Source organism: Callithrix jacchus, chromosome 10 (assembly GCF_049354715.1).
Source record: "Callithrix jacchus isolate 240 chromosome 10, calJac240_pri, whole genome shotgun sequence".
Classification (NCBI taxonomy): Eukaryota; Metazoa; Chordata; class Mammalia; order Primates; family Cebidae; genus Callithrix; species Callithrix jacchus.
Window position 1 is genome coordinate 112,520,933 of NC_133511.1, and position 12,639 is coordinate 112,533,571.

A 12,639-nucleotide genomic window follows, 5' to 3' on the forward strand; every position below is an offset into this window, starting at 1 on the left:
CAGCTATTCCAGAAGCTGAAGTGGGAAGATCATCTGAGCCTGGGGAGGCTGAGGCTTTTGTGAGCAATGATTGTGCCACTGTATGCCAGCCGGGGTGGCAGAGTGAGACCTTTCTCAAAAAATTATAAAAAATTAGGTGTTGATGATTACACAAGCATTGTGAATGTGTTTAATAGCAGTAAATTATAAAATCATAGGGAGTATATATTCAGGGCAACTTGAATCTATATTCCAAAGTAAAACAAAATTTTTAGAAATTATACTTAAAAGTGATTAAAATGGCAAATTTGATTTTGCCACAATAAAAACAAATGACACCAGGTAAACAATGGTTGAGCTGGTCCCAGGTCTAGTGAGGTGAGAGTATGGAAAGGAATGCCTTTTAGAAGTCGCCCCTCCCCACGGGTAGCAGTGCCCTGGAGGAGCCTGCTGACAAACCAGTCACCAGTGAACCTCTCAAACACCAAAACTGCTGCTTTAAGGAAGGCACAGCTGCAGTGAGTCACCTCCTGGGGGAGCCACAAAAGCCATGGGTCCTCTAAACTCCTCTCACTGGGGCCTAAAGTACAGAGAACAATCATCTGTGATGAGACACAGGTTAACTACAGCACATTTATTGGCTTCTGAATTCTTTCTATTGAGTAGTGGTTAGGAGCAACAGCTCAGGAGTTGGGCAACCTGGTTTGATTCCCAGTGCACACCACTTTCTAGCAGGCAACCCAATTTCTTTTAACCTGTTTGCTCATCTGAAAATGAGAATGGGAACACTAGGTACTTCCCAGGGATGATATAAAGACTAGAGCATGTAGTGGGTACCACGTGTATCCTGAACGCCTGTTTGTGGTAAACAATCAACATTAGCTAGGATCATTATTTGCATATAAGTTCTTATTTTTAAACATTTTTAATGAATAAAAATGGGGACATGAACAAAGGAACACTCAAATGCAGAACTTGGCAGACAAAATCTTCTCAAAACCCCAAGCTGCCCCTTATTTTTTGTCTGGGAGACACTTGGCTAAATCAAGTCTGAGGCTTCTTTACTGCCTTTCAGGGAGCAGCCAAGGAGAATAAAAGCTCAAAAACTAAGGTTGGTAGAAAAGTTCAAATGCTTCCATTAAAAAAAAGAAAAGTTTCCATTCTAAGTAGGAATCCTGGAGAATACAAAAAGACTGGGAAAGCAGCTTTCTGGGGAGAAATTATACTTTCCTTCAAGAGCTTTTGGTGAGTCAGGTGCACACCTTCGGGTGTATCAAAATGAAGCCTTACAGGCACCCTTCTTCAGGAACATGGCAACCCTACCCACTCCAAGGGCCCACCGCCCACCCCAACAATCAGTAACTCTGTAGACATCAGTTCTTCTCAAACAGTTTAATAGCAAATAAACAAAGGAAGGTACCACACTTGGCAGATACAAAATGACTTTTTGTCCGTGTGTCTGTGCAATTAAAACAGATTTAGGTTCCCCATTGGGACAAAAGGAAAAACACACAAAAAAAGGAAGGAGATTCCTTTGAAACACATACTCCCTTGCTCCAAACTTGTAACAATTTTTTTTTCTTTTTAAATTCACTACACAAACTCTGTGATTAGGTTAAGAAAAGCGATAAGGGCTCTTCTTGCCTTTTTTTTTAAACCATTAAAGTAAAATCCATAATTTTCTAGAGTACAACACAAGTTCACACAAAAAAGACATTTTCTTTGCAAATCAAAACAGGAAAGAAAGGAAAAGCTCAAACAAGGTAAAGGAAAAGCATTTCTACGGCTGAATCACGACTGAGTTGATTGAATCCCGTTGTTGCTGCAGAACAGACTGTGCGTTTGGTCATAGTGGCAATTTTTTTTCTCTTCACATTGTGAAATCACTTTACATTGTTTTCTAGTAGAAAAGGCAAAAAACTGTACAAAACCCCTAGTGTTAAATACAACGTTTGTACCAATAAAAAACTCACACAGGTTTGTCTCCAAAATGTAAAGTTTCTTTTTTTTTTTTCTTTTTAAATTATTCACAAAAAGCAGCTGGAAATCAGAAAGGCAGCTGCCGCTCCAGGGTCTCAAATCCATTAAAACCACCACAGAACAATTAAAACAATCAGAGAGAGAAAAGGAAAAGGAAACAACGTCCAACATTTGGCATTTGGTTTTATCCACAGGTTTTTCCAGAGCTCCTCTTGGAATTGAAAGCAAAATATATTGGCAAACAGAGCTTCTCAATACACAGGAAGGGGAGCCTCAGCGCCTCCTGCCAACAGAGGCGGCTCTGTGCAGTCAGACTGTGGGGCGCACAGCAGTCTCTCAGGCTGGGGTTTCTGGCCTCTTTCCATCCAATCACCCCTTCCAGGAAATTCAGCAGCCTACCAGACACTGGGCCTCCGCCTGGCTGCCCTTTCCCCTAGGCAGAGTGGCCTTGGGCATAATACCAGGCAACCTGCCAGTCCCAGAGCAGAAACCCTGCTGGGATCCCTTCCTTCATTAACTTTGGTGTGGAGGATGCTGAACAGCGCTTCTACCCAGCCCCTAGCTACATCTCTCCACCCTTCCCTGGACAGTCCTACTTCGCAGCTCACCCACCCACCAGCAGCTTAGGTCTGGGTGGGATCCATCATCAGCTCCTCCCCTTGTAACCTCTTCCCTCCACAGATCCACCCTGTGACCTCTCCTCTCCTTGCCTCTCCCCCTCCACTCACATTCTTACTCAAGTCTCCAAGACCCTGAGGCTGGATGGTGCCACAAGAGAAGAGGGTCAGTTTCCCTCAGGGAACCAAAAAACTGGCTTGCCTGGCACCCAGGGACAGTAGCTGTTTGGCTCTTCACAGACCCAATTTAAAAAACGAATGCCTGCCCTTTCCCCCCACCTCACTAGCTAAGCAAGAGCAGAGCTGTGGTGAAGAGCCAGTGCAGGGTGGCTGGTGCCCAGGGCTGTAAACAGTGTGAAGACTGTAGTATTGTGCTTGTCACCTAGGAAAAGCACCAGCAGGTGCATTGTCGCTTGGTGCGCAGATGGCCTCCTACGTGTGGTTGGAAGCACCCTCCTTTCTCTGGGTGCTCACTGCCCCTAATGCGCTAAATAAAATAAGCCTCTTGCCCACCCGCTGCCACCTTCTGGGCTCTACCTCTGCTTCTTGTGTCTCTCCAGGCCCCGTTCCCACCCTCTCTGAGCAGAGCAGCCAGCCTCCTGGACGCCCCACTGAGACCGGGAGGCCACAGGAAGTGACAGTCTAAGTGCACAGGCAAACACTCTAAGGGCAATAGAGGAGAAAGTTGCCACTTCAAAATAAAACAATACAATCTTGAAAAAAATAACCCTACAACAATTTAAAACAGCTTCTTTGAAACCCTTTTAAATCGGTCAGTTTTTGCACAAACTATAGAAAACAGAGAGGTGAAGGTGATATATACGAAGGTGTGAAGAAACAGCAGGAAACATGCAAAACTTGTTTTTTCTGGGCATAATCTTAGTAGGAAAGGAAAAAAATCCAAAACAAAAACACAAAACAATACAAAAACAAAAACAACAACAAAAAATCAAAGCATCACATTTTGCTGTGGAGACTGTAGGAACAAGCATGGGGCTGAGGGGAAGGGGCAAGCGGGATCCAGGGTTCCCTGCAGAGTCGCTCCAGGGAAGAACAACAAAAGAAAAGGGGCTGGCTGGGGCCCAAACTGCAGCCTTCAGTCAAAAAGGAAGAAAGGGGGTTCAGGTGCTTTTTGCAGCTGAAAACTCAGAAGAAAAACAAAAGAACAATACATGCGGTCTCCTCAAGCCCCACAGACTGTATCAGCAAAATGTGCTCAGGAGCCTCAAAGGTTTTAGTGACATCTTTTATTTCATTGTTTACTTTAAAGTTGTCTTTAAAACTAAGCACACAGAGAAACAAAGCCTAGAAACGGACTGGCTGTGTGTTCACAGAAATACAAACACCACGCGGTATGTGCTAGTAGGGCTGCTCTGAAGACAATTACAAAGAATTGGAATCACAAAATCAAGTGGTTATCTTATGAAGTTCTAGAAAAATAGATTTTTTTATATTCAAATGCAAGTTTAAATATTTCCCCTTCAGCAGTCGTTCTAGCAAAACCAATTTGGCAGCACAAAAGGGAAAAAAAAAGGAAAGAAAAAAAAACGAAGAAAGAAACAAACATAATAAAAATACACGTCAGCATCAAAGGTCAACACAAGGTCAAAGGTGAGAGTTCAAGCATCAGAGAAGCTGAAGAGACAGGGATTTGGACGATGTACTTGACGCCACATCGACATGCTTTAGGCACAACGATGAACAAACGGCAGGAATCTAGAAAAAAAAACAAACCAGAAAGAGGGAGACCCACTGAGTTACACAGAGCAATACATTCAAACAAAGAGAGAGAGAACAGAACACTCACTGTGTGTACAGCCCTGAAATGAGGTGGGCGGGCAGGGGTTGGGTAATGACAGGGAACTTTTGCACATGCTAACAATGGACACAGGGAAAAGTCAAAAAGGACATGGAGGACATCAAGAACACATCTAATTGCCAGAGACAGAAGGGAACCTAAGGCTTGGATTTTCCCTGAAGCGCCTAACTCCTAAGAAAAGAAGGTCTCTGGGGGAGCAGAGCCTCAGCCTCTCTTCCCACTCCCTGGTCACAACCCAAGGAGAAGCAGAAGATGCTGGCTGGGGTGGGGAAAATTTTTCAGGGAAGAGGGCCAGAATTTCTGCTCAATCCTATGGGGATGGCCCTTCGTTCCCAGAAATCCAAGCTCTTAGCTTCCACCCAGGCCCTGGCCACTCAAGTGGAACCCAGGAGACAGTGGTCTGGCTGCATTCAAGGCAAATCAATTTCATGATGTAACCCGAGTAAGAAACAAAACTACAGCAGAAAACACACTGTAAGTGAAACCTTCACACAACAGAAAAGGATTGCTTAAGACTTGACTGCGAGTCTCCACTCTCTGAGCTGAGCCCTTTCACACGTGAGACTTGTAGGGGAGCAGCTTCTTCACAAAACCATCTTTGGCCTGGGGAAAGAACTGTGCTCAAGGGAAGTGCTACTGCTGTGCTAACTCACTGGGCAAGGGGAGGAGATAACAGAGAAGTGCATGGTCTCACCAGCCAGCTGCTCGAGCAGCCCAGGCCCCTGCTGGGGCAAGTGTTCCTTTTAGAAGAGAACCCAACAGCAGGTATGAAGCCTCAGGGTCTGGTATCAAAGGTGGGTGGATTGTACCTTGGCCTCTTACGTCATTAGGAAAGGGGTTTCATAAGGTCCCAGAGCCCAGGACAAATCCATGGACAAATAATAGTGAGGCGGGGGAAGGCGGAGAGAAGAGGGGGCTGTGGGGAGGGAGTGGAGTTCTGGCTGAGGAGGAAGACAGAACAGAAGGCTAGGGAGCACAGCGCCGGCAGCACCCTGTGGAGCACAGCTCTCTCCTCTGCCAATTCACAGCATTAACACCTTCCCCTTGGGCAGGTTAGCTGGGCTGCAAACGGGCCACAGAAAGTCAGTAGTTTCAATCATACACAGCACCCTGTGTGTACAACAATCACATTCTGGATTCTACAAAATCCTGGCCTTTTCCAGAGATATAATTTAGGTAATAAATATTCTCCACCCCGGAGCTGTATAAAACTTCTATAAAAATAGAAACGACATTCTTGGTTCCAGCTGGTTGGGATTCAGAACAGCGCCTCCCCAACCTAGCATTTTTTTCTTTTTTTTTTTTTTGTTTTCTTTTTTCTTTTTTATTTTTATTTTTTGCATTTATTTAAAAAATCCCATCATGACCCTGGAAGCCTTTAGAACAGTTTTATCCTTTGAAACACAGGACACATTTCTCCCAGTGCGCAGAATTCAAGTTTACGTGGTTCAGCTTAAGAAGTGTATGTTTCACGTTTCTTAGAGGACAACAGACCCAAGTTATCACTATGAGAAAGGAACAGCTGTCCCAGCTTCAATGGGATAATCCAACACCACCAGCTACCTGTACAACAGCAAGATGGTCAATCCCTGTCTGTTACCCACAGGGACAGCATGACAAGGAGAGTGCCCCCATCTGACTTAATAGCAAACCAACCCCTTTATTCTTATCTCTGCTGCTAGGGGTCAAGACTGGTATTTGTGAGGTTTCAGATTCCAGAGACCCAGGGATCTCATCCCTGGCAGTGGCTATAGTCATATCTTAACAGGGCCACCTCTGCCCAGGTGTACATTCCCAACAGCATGTCGTTCCTGGCTCTCTACCCCCACAGCACTTCTTGGAGCAGAGGCAGAGCTCCGAAGCCGTGTGGGTCACAGGCAAGAGCTGAAGTGAGACCTGCGGGAGGCAGCAGGGAGCTAACTGTAGCACGAGGACAAAAATGAACACGGTAATACTGAGGTAAATGAACACTCAACTTATGTGGAGGCTGTAAACGTCCTGATGTCACCTCTGCCTCAAGAGCAGAAAATGTGACTGGAGTGGTTACAGGAGGGGCCTGCCAGACCTCTGTGGGAATACTACATCTGGGACACCTCAATCAAAGAGGCAAGGGAGGATTTCTGGCCACTGGCAAATGCAGCATGCTGGCTTAAAGGGATCCTTCTGATTCAGGTACAACAAGAAACAAGCTCCTCCTCCCCCACCTAGATGGCACTGATCACTCTGCCCAGAAGTGGTACCTACCCACTTCAGCAAAAACTGCAAGCCCTTCTTGGATTTGCCCTCATGAGAAAATTGTGGCTTGGGATGGAGGTGACTTTCCTAGCTGTGGTGAAGAGCAAGTGAGGGAACCAGGCAATGTATTCCATAGAGGCCTTCTTTAAAGAGACCTTTTGGAAATGGGTCATGGTCTAATTTCGTGCTGAAATAAACTAAAATGACCTCTTTGGCTGCTTCTCCCAAACTGCCACCAGCCAGGTAGGGCCAATCCAATGCCGACTGCTGGCTGTGGGAGCTGTAATGGGTGATGCTGCCCTGCTTTTTGTATAGGTCAGGCTAACAGGTGCTTTATTTCCAGAGAATTGTTAATGCCCTTTTTTGAAAAGAACAGCAGAAATTCTGGACAAGAATCTGAAAAATAGGTGTCAATAACTATTTCCAGAAGGCAGCTGTGCAGGAGTTTGAGCCTCTGGCTGCCAGGCATTAGGTGTCTAGTCACTCCCACTTTCCTCCAAAGCTGCTCTGCTCCCCACAGCTCCAAGATGCCAGTTCTCATCCTACCCACCCTCACACTAAGGGAGGTTCTGGGGGTCACTTTTTTGTTCCACTCAGTCCTCTCTCGGGGTGGTCTGGGGCAAATCCCAATCACTGTCTGTGTTAAATGTTTCCCTGTCTCCCTTCCCCAGGGTGGTTTGGTGTTGGTCCTTCTCAACACACACTGATTACAAACACAGCAAACTTTAAATAAAGGGAAAAAAAAAAAACAACTCAGGATATGGCACCTAAACTCCAAAGTAAAACACTGGAAACCAAAGCACAAACTTGTCCTCTGTACGAAGCGAAACTCCCACAGAAGGCAGTAGCCGAGTCTTCAGGGCAAGCTGTGCCTGCGAGAGTGGCAGGGATCAGGGTCCAGGGCTGTCAGCACACAGCCTCAGGGCTTCGAATCATTAAGGGTGCTCCTCCCCCACTTACCAGAAGACCCTCTCACTCCAGTCTTAGAGGGGAGCACGCTCAGTAGGGCTTGCTGTCATTCTTCGAACGTTTGAGCTGCACTTTAAGCCGCTTCATGCCAATCTGAAAGCCGTTCATGGACTGGATGGCAGCTTGAGCCGAAACAGGATTGTCGTAACTTACAAAACCTGTGTGTCCAAGCAGAAACCTAGGTGAGGGACATAATGAGGCAAGGAGATTCTCAGTCCTCCTTATGCAAGATGCCTTATGAGCTTAATCTCAAATCCCAATTTTATTCAGCAGGGACAAGAAATCTGGAAATTCTATCATATGAAAAAAATTAGGTTCCTAATAGTCCCATCTACATGGTTAAGGGTTTTTTCTTTCTTTCTTTTTTTGATACAGGGTCTTGCTCTGTCACCCAGGTTAGAGTAAAGTGGTGTGACCATGGTTTACTGCAACCTTGGCCACCTGGGCTCAGATGATCCTCTCAGCACAGCCTCTTGAGTAGCTGGGACCACAGGTATACACTACCATGCCTGACTAATTTATTGCAGCCATGAGGTCTCACTCTGTTGCTCACGCTGGTCTTGAACTCCTAGGCTCAAGAGATCCTCCTGCCTTGGCCTCTCAAAGTACTGGGATTTACAGGCATGAACCTGGACTGTTTTAAGGTTGCTTTGCAAACCATTTCCATATATTATTTTTCTCTCTGGAGCAACAGAGTGGGTAGGAATCCTTACCTCCACTACAGCAGTGAGAAAACTGAAGCCCAAAAAGAGGTCATCTGACCTGCCCATGGCCAAGTTAAAACAGCCCAAATACATATCCAGCTCTTTCTGCAGTCAGCTCCTCCTTTCTCAGTGGTAAAATACTAATCCCACCCTGACACCAGAGAGAAGCCAACATACCAAAACACTTGCTCAGGTTTGTCTGCTTGTCTATGAAAACCTTGGCAGACACGACATTCCCAAAGGGCATAAACATCTGCAGCAGGTCCTGATCGCCAAACTCCTGGGGCAGGTGGTAGATGAACAAATTGGCTCCTTCTGGACCTTCAAAATACCCAGTCATTGGAAAGGTATCAGTGTCAAACATGCTTGCCACCCTGCACCAGTGGAATTTCATTTCTACCTATGTTAAAATTATCGCAATCCCCCAAAATAGAGATTTATCTGGGGAACTAAACAGATTCTCTAAATACAAAGCAAGGAATCAAAGGGCAAACATTAAAATAGACTCCTTTCCTCACATTCAGCCAAACTCCATGTCACTGAGGACGTGAGAATCCTACCTGCAGGAGGAGGGAGTGCTGGGATAATAAAGCAGTCCAACTTGTGTGTGGAGCAGAACAGAGACTATAGGCTCACAGAGGAACACACCAGAAAAAAGGGGTTATGAACAAACAGGTTTCTAAATAGTGCCTAGACACCACAGGGACAGCAAACAGATTAGTAGTTGCCAGAGGCAAAATGTAGAAGCAGGGAATGACTACAAAGGGGCACAGGGAATTTCTAGGGGTGATGGAAATGTTCTAAATCTGTGGTGATGGTTGCAGGACTTGGTCTGTTTGTCAATACTCATATTGCCAAAATCAGTGAGTTTCATCATATTTAAATTGGACTTCAGCAAAAAGAAATTATAGTTTTAAAAATGCACCCATAATTAACATTGAGCTTGAAAACAGAATACACATTCTTCATGTGACTCAATGATTTTTTCTTTTTTTTTTTTGAGACGAAGTTTCGCTTGTTACCCAGGCTGGAATGCAATGGCGCGATCTCGGCTCACTGCAACCTCCGCCTCCTGGGTTCAGGCAATTCTCCCGCCTCAGCCTCCTGAGTAGCTGGGATTACAGGCACGCGCCACCATGCCCAGCTAATTTTTTGTATTTTTAGTAGAGACGGGGTTTCACCATGTTGACCAGAATGGTCTCGATTTCTTGACCTCATGATCCACCTGCCTCGGCCTCCCAAAGTGCTGGGATTACAGGCGTGAGCCACCGCACCCGGCCGACTCAATGATTTTCTAACCAAAAAGTTTTATTACAATTGCAGTCCAACCGTTCTCCAGCCACCCTGGCCTCCCTGCTTTTGCCACACACATCAGGGAACACTGCTGCCTTAGGGCTTCGGCACTTGATGTTCCTATGCCCCTGTCACTCTTCTGTAGATTCAGGCATGGCTTGCTTCCTTACTTCCTTCAGTTCTCTGCTTAAATGTCAACTTAGAGAGACATTATCTGAGCATTCTGGATAAAATGCAGTGCCTCTGGCACTCCCTTTCTTCTCTGCTTGTCATTCTCCAGAGGATCATCTGCAACACCTCATGCTTTCATTTATTTATTGTCTGTCTCCACAGTCTCCACTAAAATATTGGTTCATGCTACATTCTCCCACTACCATATCCCTAGGGGATATTAATGATTCAGAGCAGGTGAGGGGAGATGAACCAGGACTTCTTTCTGCTGTGGCAAGAGGACACTCATCTCTTTCCCACATTAGTGCTTATACCAGCTCCTGGTTATAAAAACCCAGTCAAATTTGAGCATAAAGGTGTCAGCAGGACTTTCTTTCATATAAGTCACCTTCAGGCCTCTTTCTGGCTAGACAGTCTCTCCTAATTTTTTTCTCCTAAATTGAATACCATTTGTGTCAAACGACATACTTCCCACTCCATCAACTCATGGGCTATAACTCTGTCCCATCACCCCTCAGTTTGCCTTCAATCAGGACAAACATCAATCACAAAGTGAGGAAAATACCAAATGATATAGCTAAAAGGGACACTGAAACAGGAGACATCCAGACAGAAGATCCTCTGATAAATTTGTAATTCATAGAGAAGACTTCCTAACAAAAACAGATTCTTGTCAAATGTGTCAGATACGATAAGATCTGTTCCTTCATCTAAAAACTGCAGCCCAGTCCCAAGAGGGCACACAGAGGTTCTGATCTGAGCCACATCCAGAAAACATTTCAAAAGCAGATCATACTTCAGAGTTTCTCAGTCTACACTTGACCCTGTCAAAAAACAGTAACAACAAAAGACACTGGTCTGACAACCTAGCTGCTTCCCTCAGCCTTTGCTCTTTCAGTTCTGGTATAGAAGGAAGAATACCTCCATGCCTGACCCTGATCTCCCTTTGCACTCACCTTCCTTCTGGCTTCCAGCAGCACCAATACTCTGCTGTGTCAGAAGATTCTGGTTGTACAGAGTGGGGAGTGCAGCAGCAGCATATTGCTGGATACCCGAGTAGGCCTGAGTGAGGGCCTCCATGGTGCTCCCGGTGCCATTGGAAAGGCCACTGCTACCCAGGCCACCATTTAAAGCCGCCATTCCTTGATTGGAGGAAGAGAAGGATTAATATACAAGAAAGATTAAACTGATGCTCAAGACAAGTCTACTTAGGGACGTCTAGAAGACGGAAAACTCCAGAGTTCTCCCCTTCATCTCCCTCATTTCTCCCTGAGGAGAACCTACCTGACTGGTTAGATTTCAGGACATTCAGCAGGCCTTGCTAATGGGGACATTAAGAAATGCCATACCAGGGTGTGGTGCTCCCCATTACCTTTATCCAATCTGTGGAGTGACAGGCTCCATTTTCTATCTGGCTGTAATGCCACTTTCTCATACTGAGCTAGAATGTCATAAAAGAAGAGTCCAAGGACTATGAACTCAAAGAGGCAAATGTGATTTATGACAAGATGTGGGTCAACCCTACCATTAAAACAGCAGCTAACAGGTACTGAGTGCATTCTATGTGCCAGCCACTGTACTACACGAGGTACTCAGCAGCACTTTATCTATGTTCTCTCTCCTTTTTTTTTTTTTTGAGACAGAGTCTCACTCTGTCACCAAGGTTGGAGTTCAGTGGTGCAATCATAGCTCACTGTAACCTCAAGGCTCAAGCAATCCTCCCGGCCTCAGGCTCCTAAGTAGCTGGGACTACGGGGCATGCACCAGCACACCCAGCCAATTTTTGTAAAGGTGGAGGTCTCACTACATTGCTCAGGCCAATCTGAACTCCTGACCTATAGTGATCCTCCTGCTTTGGCCTCCCAAACTGCTGGGATTATAGGTGTGAGCCACTGCACTTGGCCTCATTTAATTTTTAACAACCCTTCAAAGTATTCTATTATTCCCACTTCCAAGATGAGAAAATGCCCTTAGAAAGGTAGTCCAAAGTTAGAGCTAGCCAAGGGGCAGAGGTGGGATTTAACTCAGGTCTGATTCAAAATCCCATAATTGTTTTTAACTTCACTGGGCCACTGCAATCATTCCAGTGGTACCCCTACCAGGGTTGTTTAAGATGTGCTACCTGCACAAAGAATGGTCTAATGACAGCCAGGGGCTGCCCCTTACCTGCCAGAGAGCCAACATTGAGGCCAGCCGTTGCTCCAGCTAATGTCTGCAGGGCTCCAAGTGAGGCTATGGGGTTGACAGAATTACTGCTGCTGGAGCTAGGTGAAGACCCTGCTATTAGAAATCCAGGAGTTAAAATTCAACCCATCACTCGCATTCTCTTGTCAACAAGAACCAAACACAAGAAAGACTGACACTATCCAAGTATGCTATTTGCAAAGAGGTTTTCAGTTACTACTTCTAACAACTGTCCTTGCAGGGCACAGAGACAAATAATGGCCACACCATATTAAAAATCAGGAAGATTTCTCTAAAGTCCAGAAGATGACATTTGAAAATCTGTTGCTCATAATCTGACCTCTCTGGAAACAGGTGTTAACTACTCTCTCTCTCTGGGCTCTACCTTTAAACAGAAAGGATCTGTCCAAGGCACATAATGACACACTGGGCCCTATTACATGCTTACCTGAACTGGTGAGCACACTGAGGGGACTGCTGGATGTAGTGAGAGCATTGGTACCACTTGGTGTGTTCTGAGCTGCGCTAGCTGCAGCAGCTAGTGCAGCCAAATTCTGTAACTGCATTGCATTCAACCCTGCAACATCCAAAGCAAGAGATCAGCCAGCAGATAAAGATGCCTCATATCCATTCCAGCAATGATAGCACACACTGGCAGAGGGCTGGTCCCTGACAAAGAGGAAATGTT

The 12,639-nt window shown here is 45.5% G+C and overlaps 1 protein-coding gene across 50 annotated transcripts in view; it reads right to left on the reverse strand.

Moving 5' to 3' along the window:
- Nucleotides 1-1,356: 1,356 nt before the first annotated feature.
- CELF1 (CUGBP Elav-like family member 1) overlaps nucleotides 1,357-12,639 on the reverse strand; it is an 86,218-nt gene continuing 74,935 nt past the window's right edge. For 10 of the 50 annotated variants that reach the window (XM_078341042.1, XM_078341028.1, XM_078341046.1 and 7 more), the window contains 6 exons: nucleotides 12,400-12,528; nucleotides 11,934-12,044; nucleotides 10,724-10,909; nucleotides 8,481-8,624; nucleotides 7,591-7,757; nucleotides 1,357-4,292 (listed from right to left, as the gene is read on the reverse strand). In XM_078341042.1, the coding sequence (XP_078197168.1) occupies nucleotides 7,630-7,757; nucleotides 8,481-8,624; nucleotides 10,724-10,909; nucleotides 11,934-12,044; nucleotides 12,400-12,528 (698 nt within the window). In that variant the 3' untranslated portion in view covers nucleotides 1,357-4,292; nucleotides 7,591-7,629. Of the gene's footprint in view, nucleotides 7,758-8,480; nucleotides 8,625-10,723; nucleotides 10,910-11,933; nucleotides 12,048-12,399; nucleotides 12,529-12,639 lie in introns of all 50 variants that reach the window. The other 40 variants (XM_078341037.1, XM_078341023.1, XM_078341040.1 and 37 more) reach the window with 5 other exon arrangements.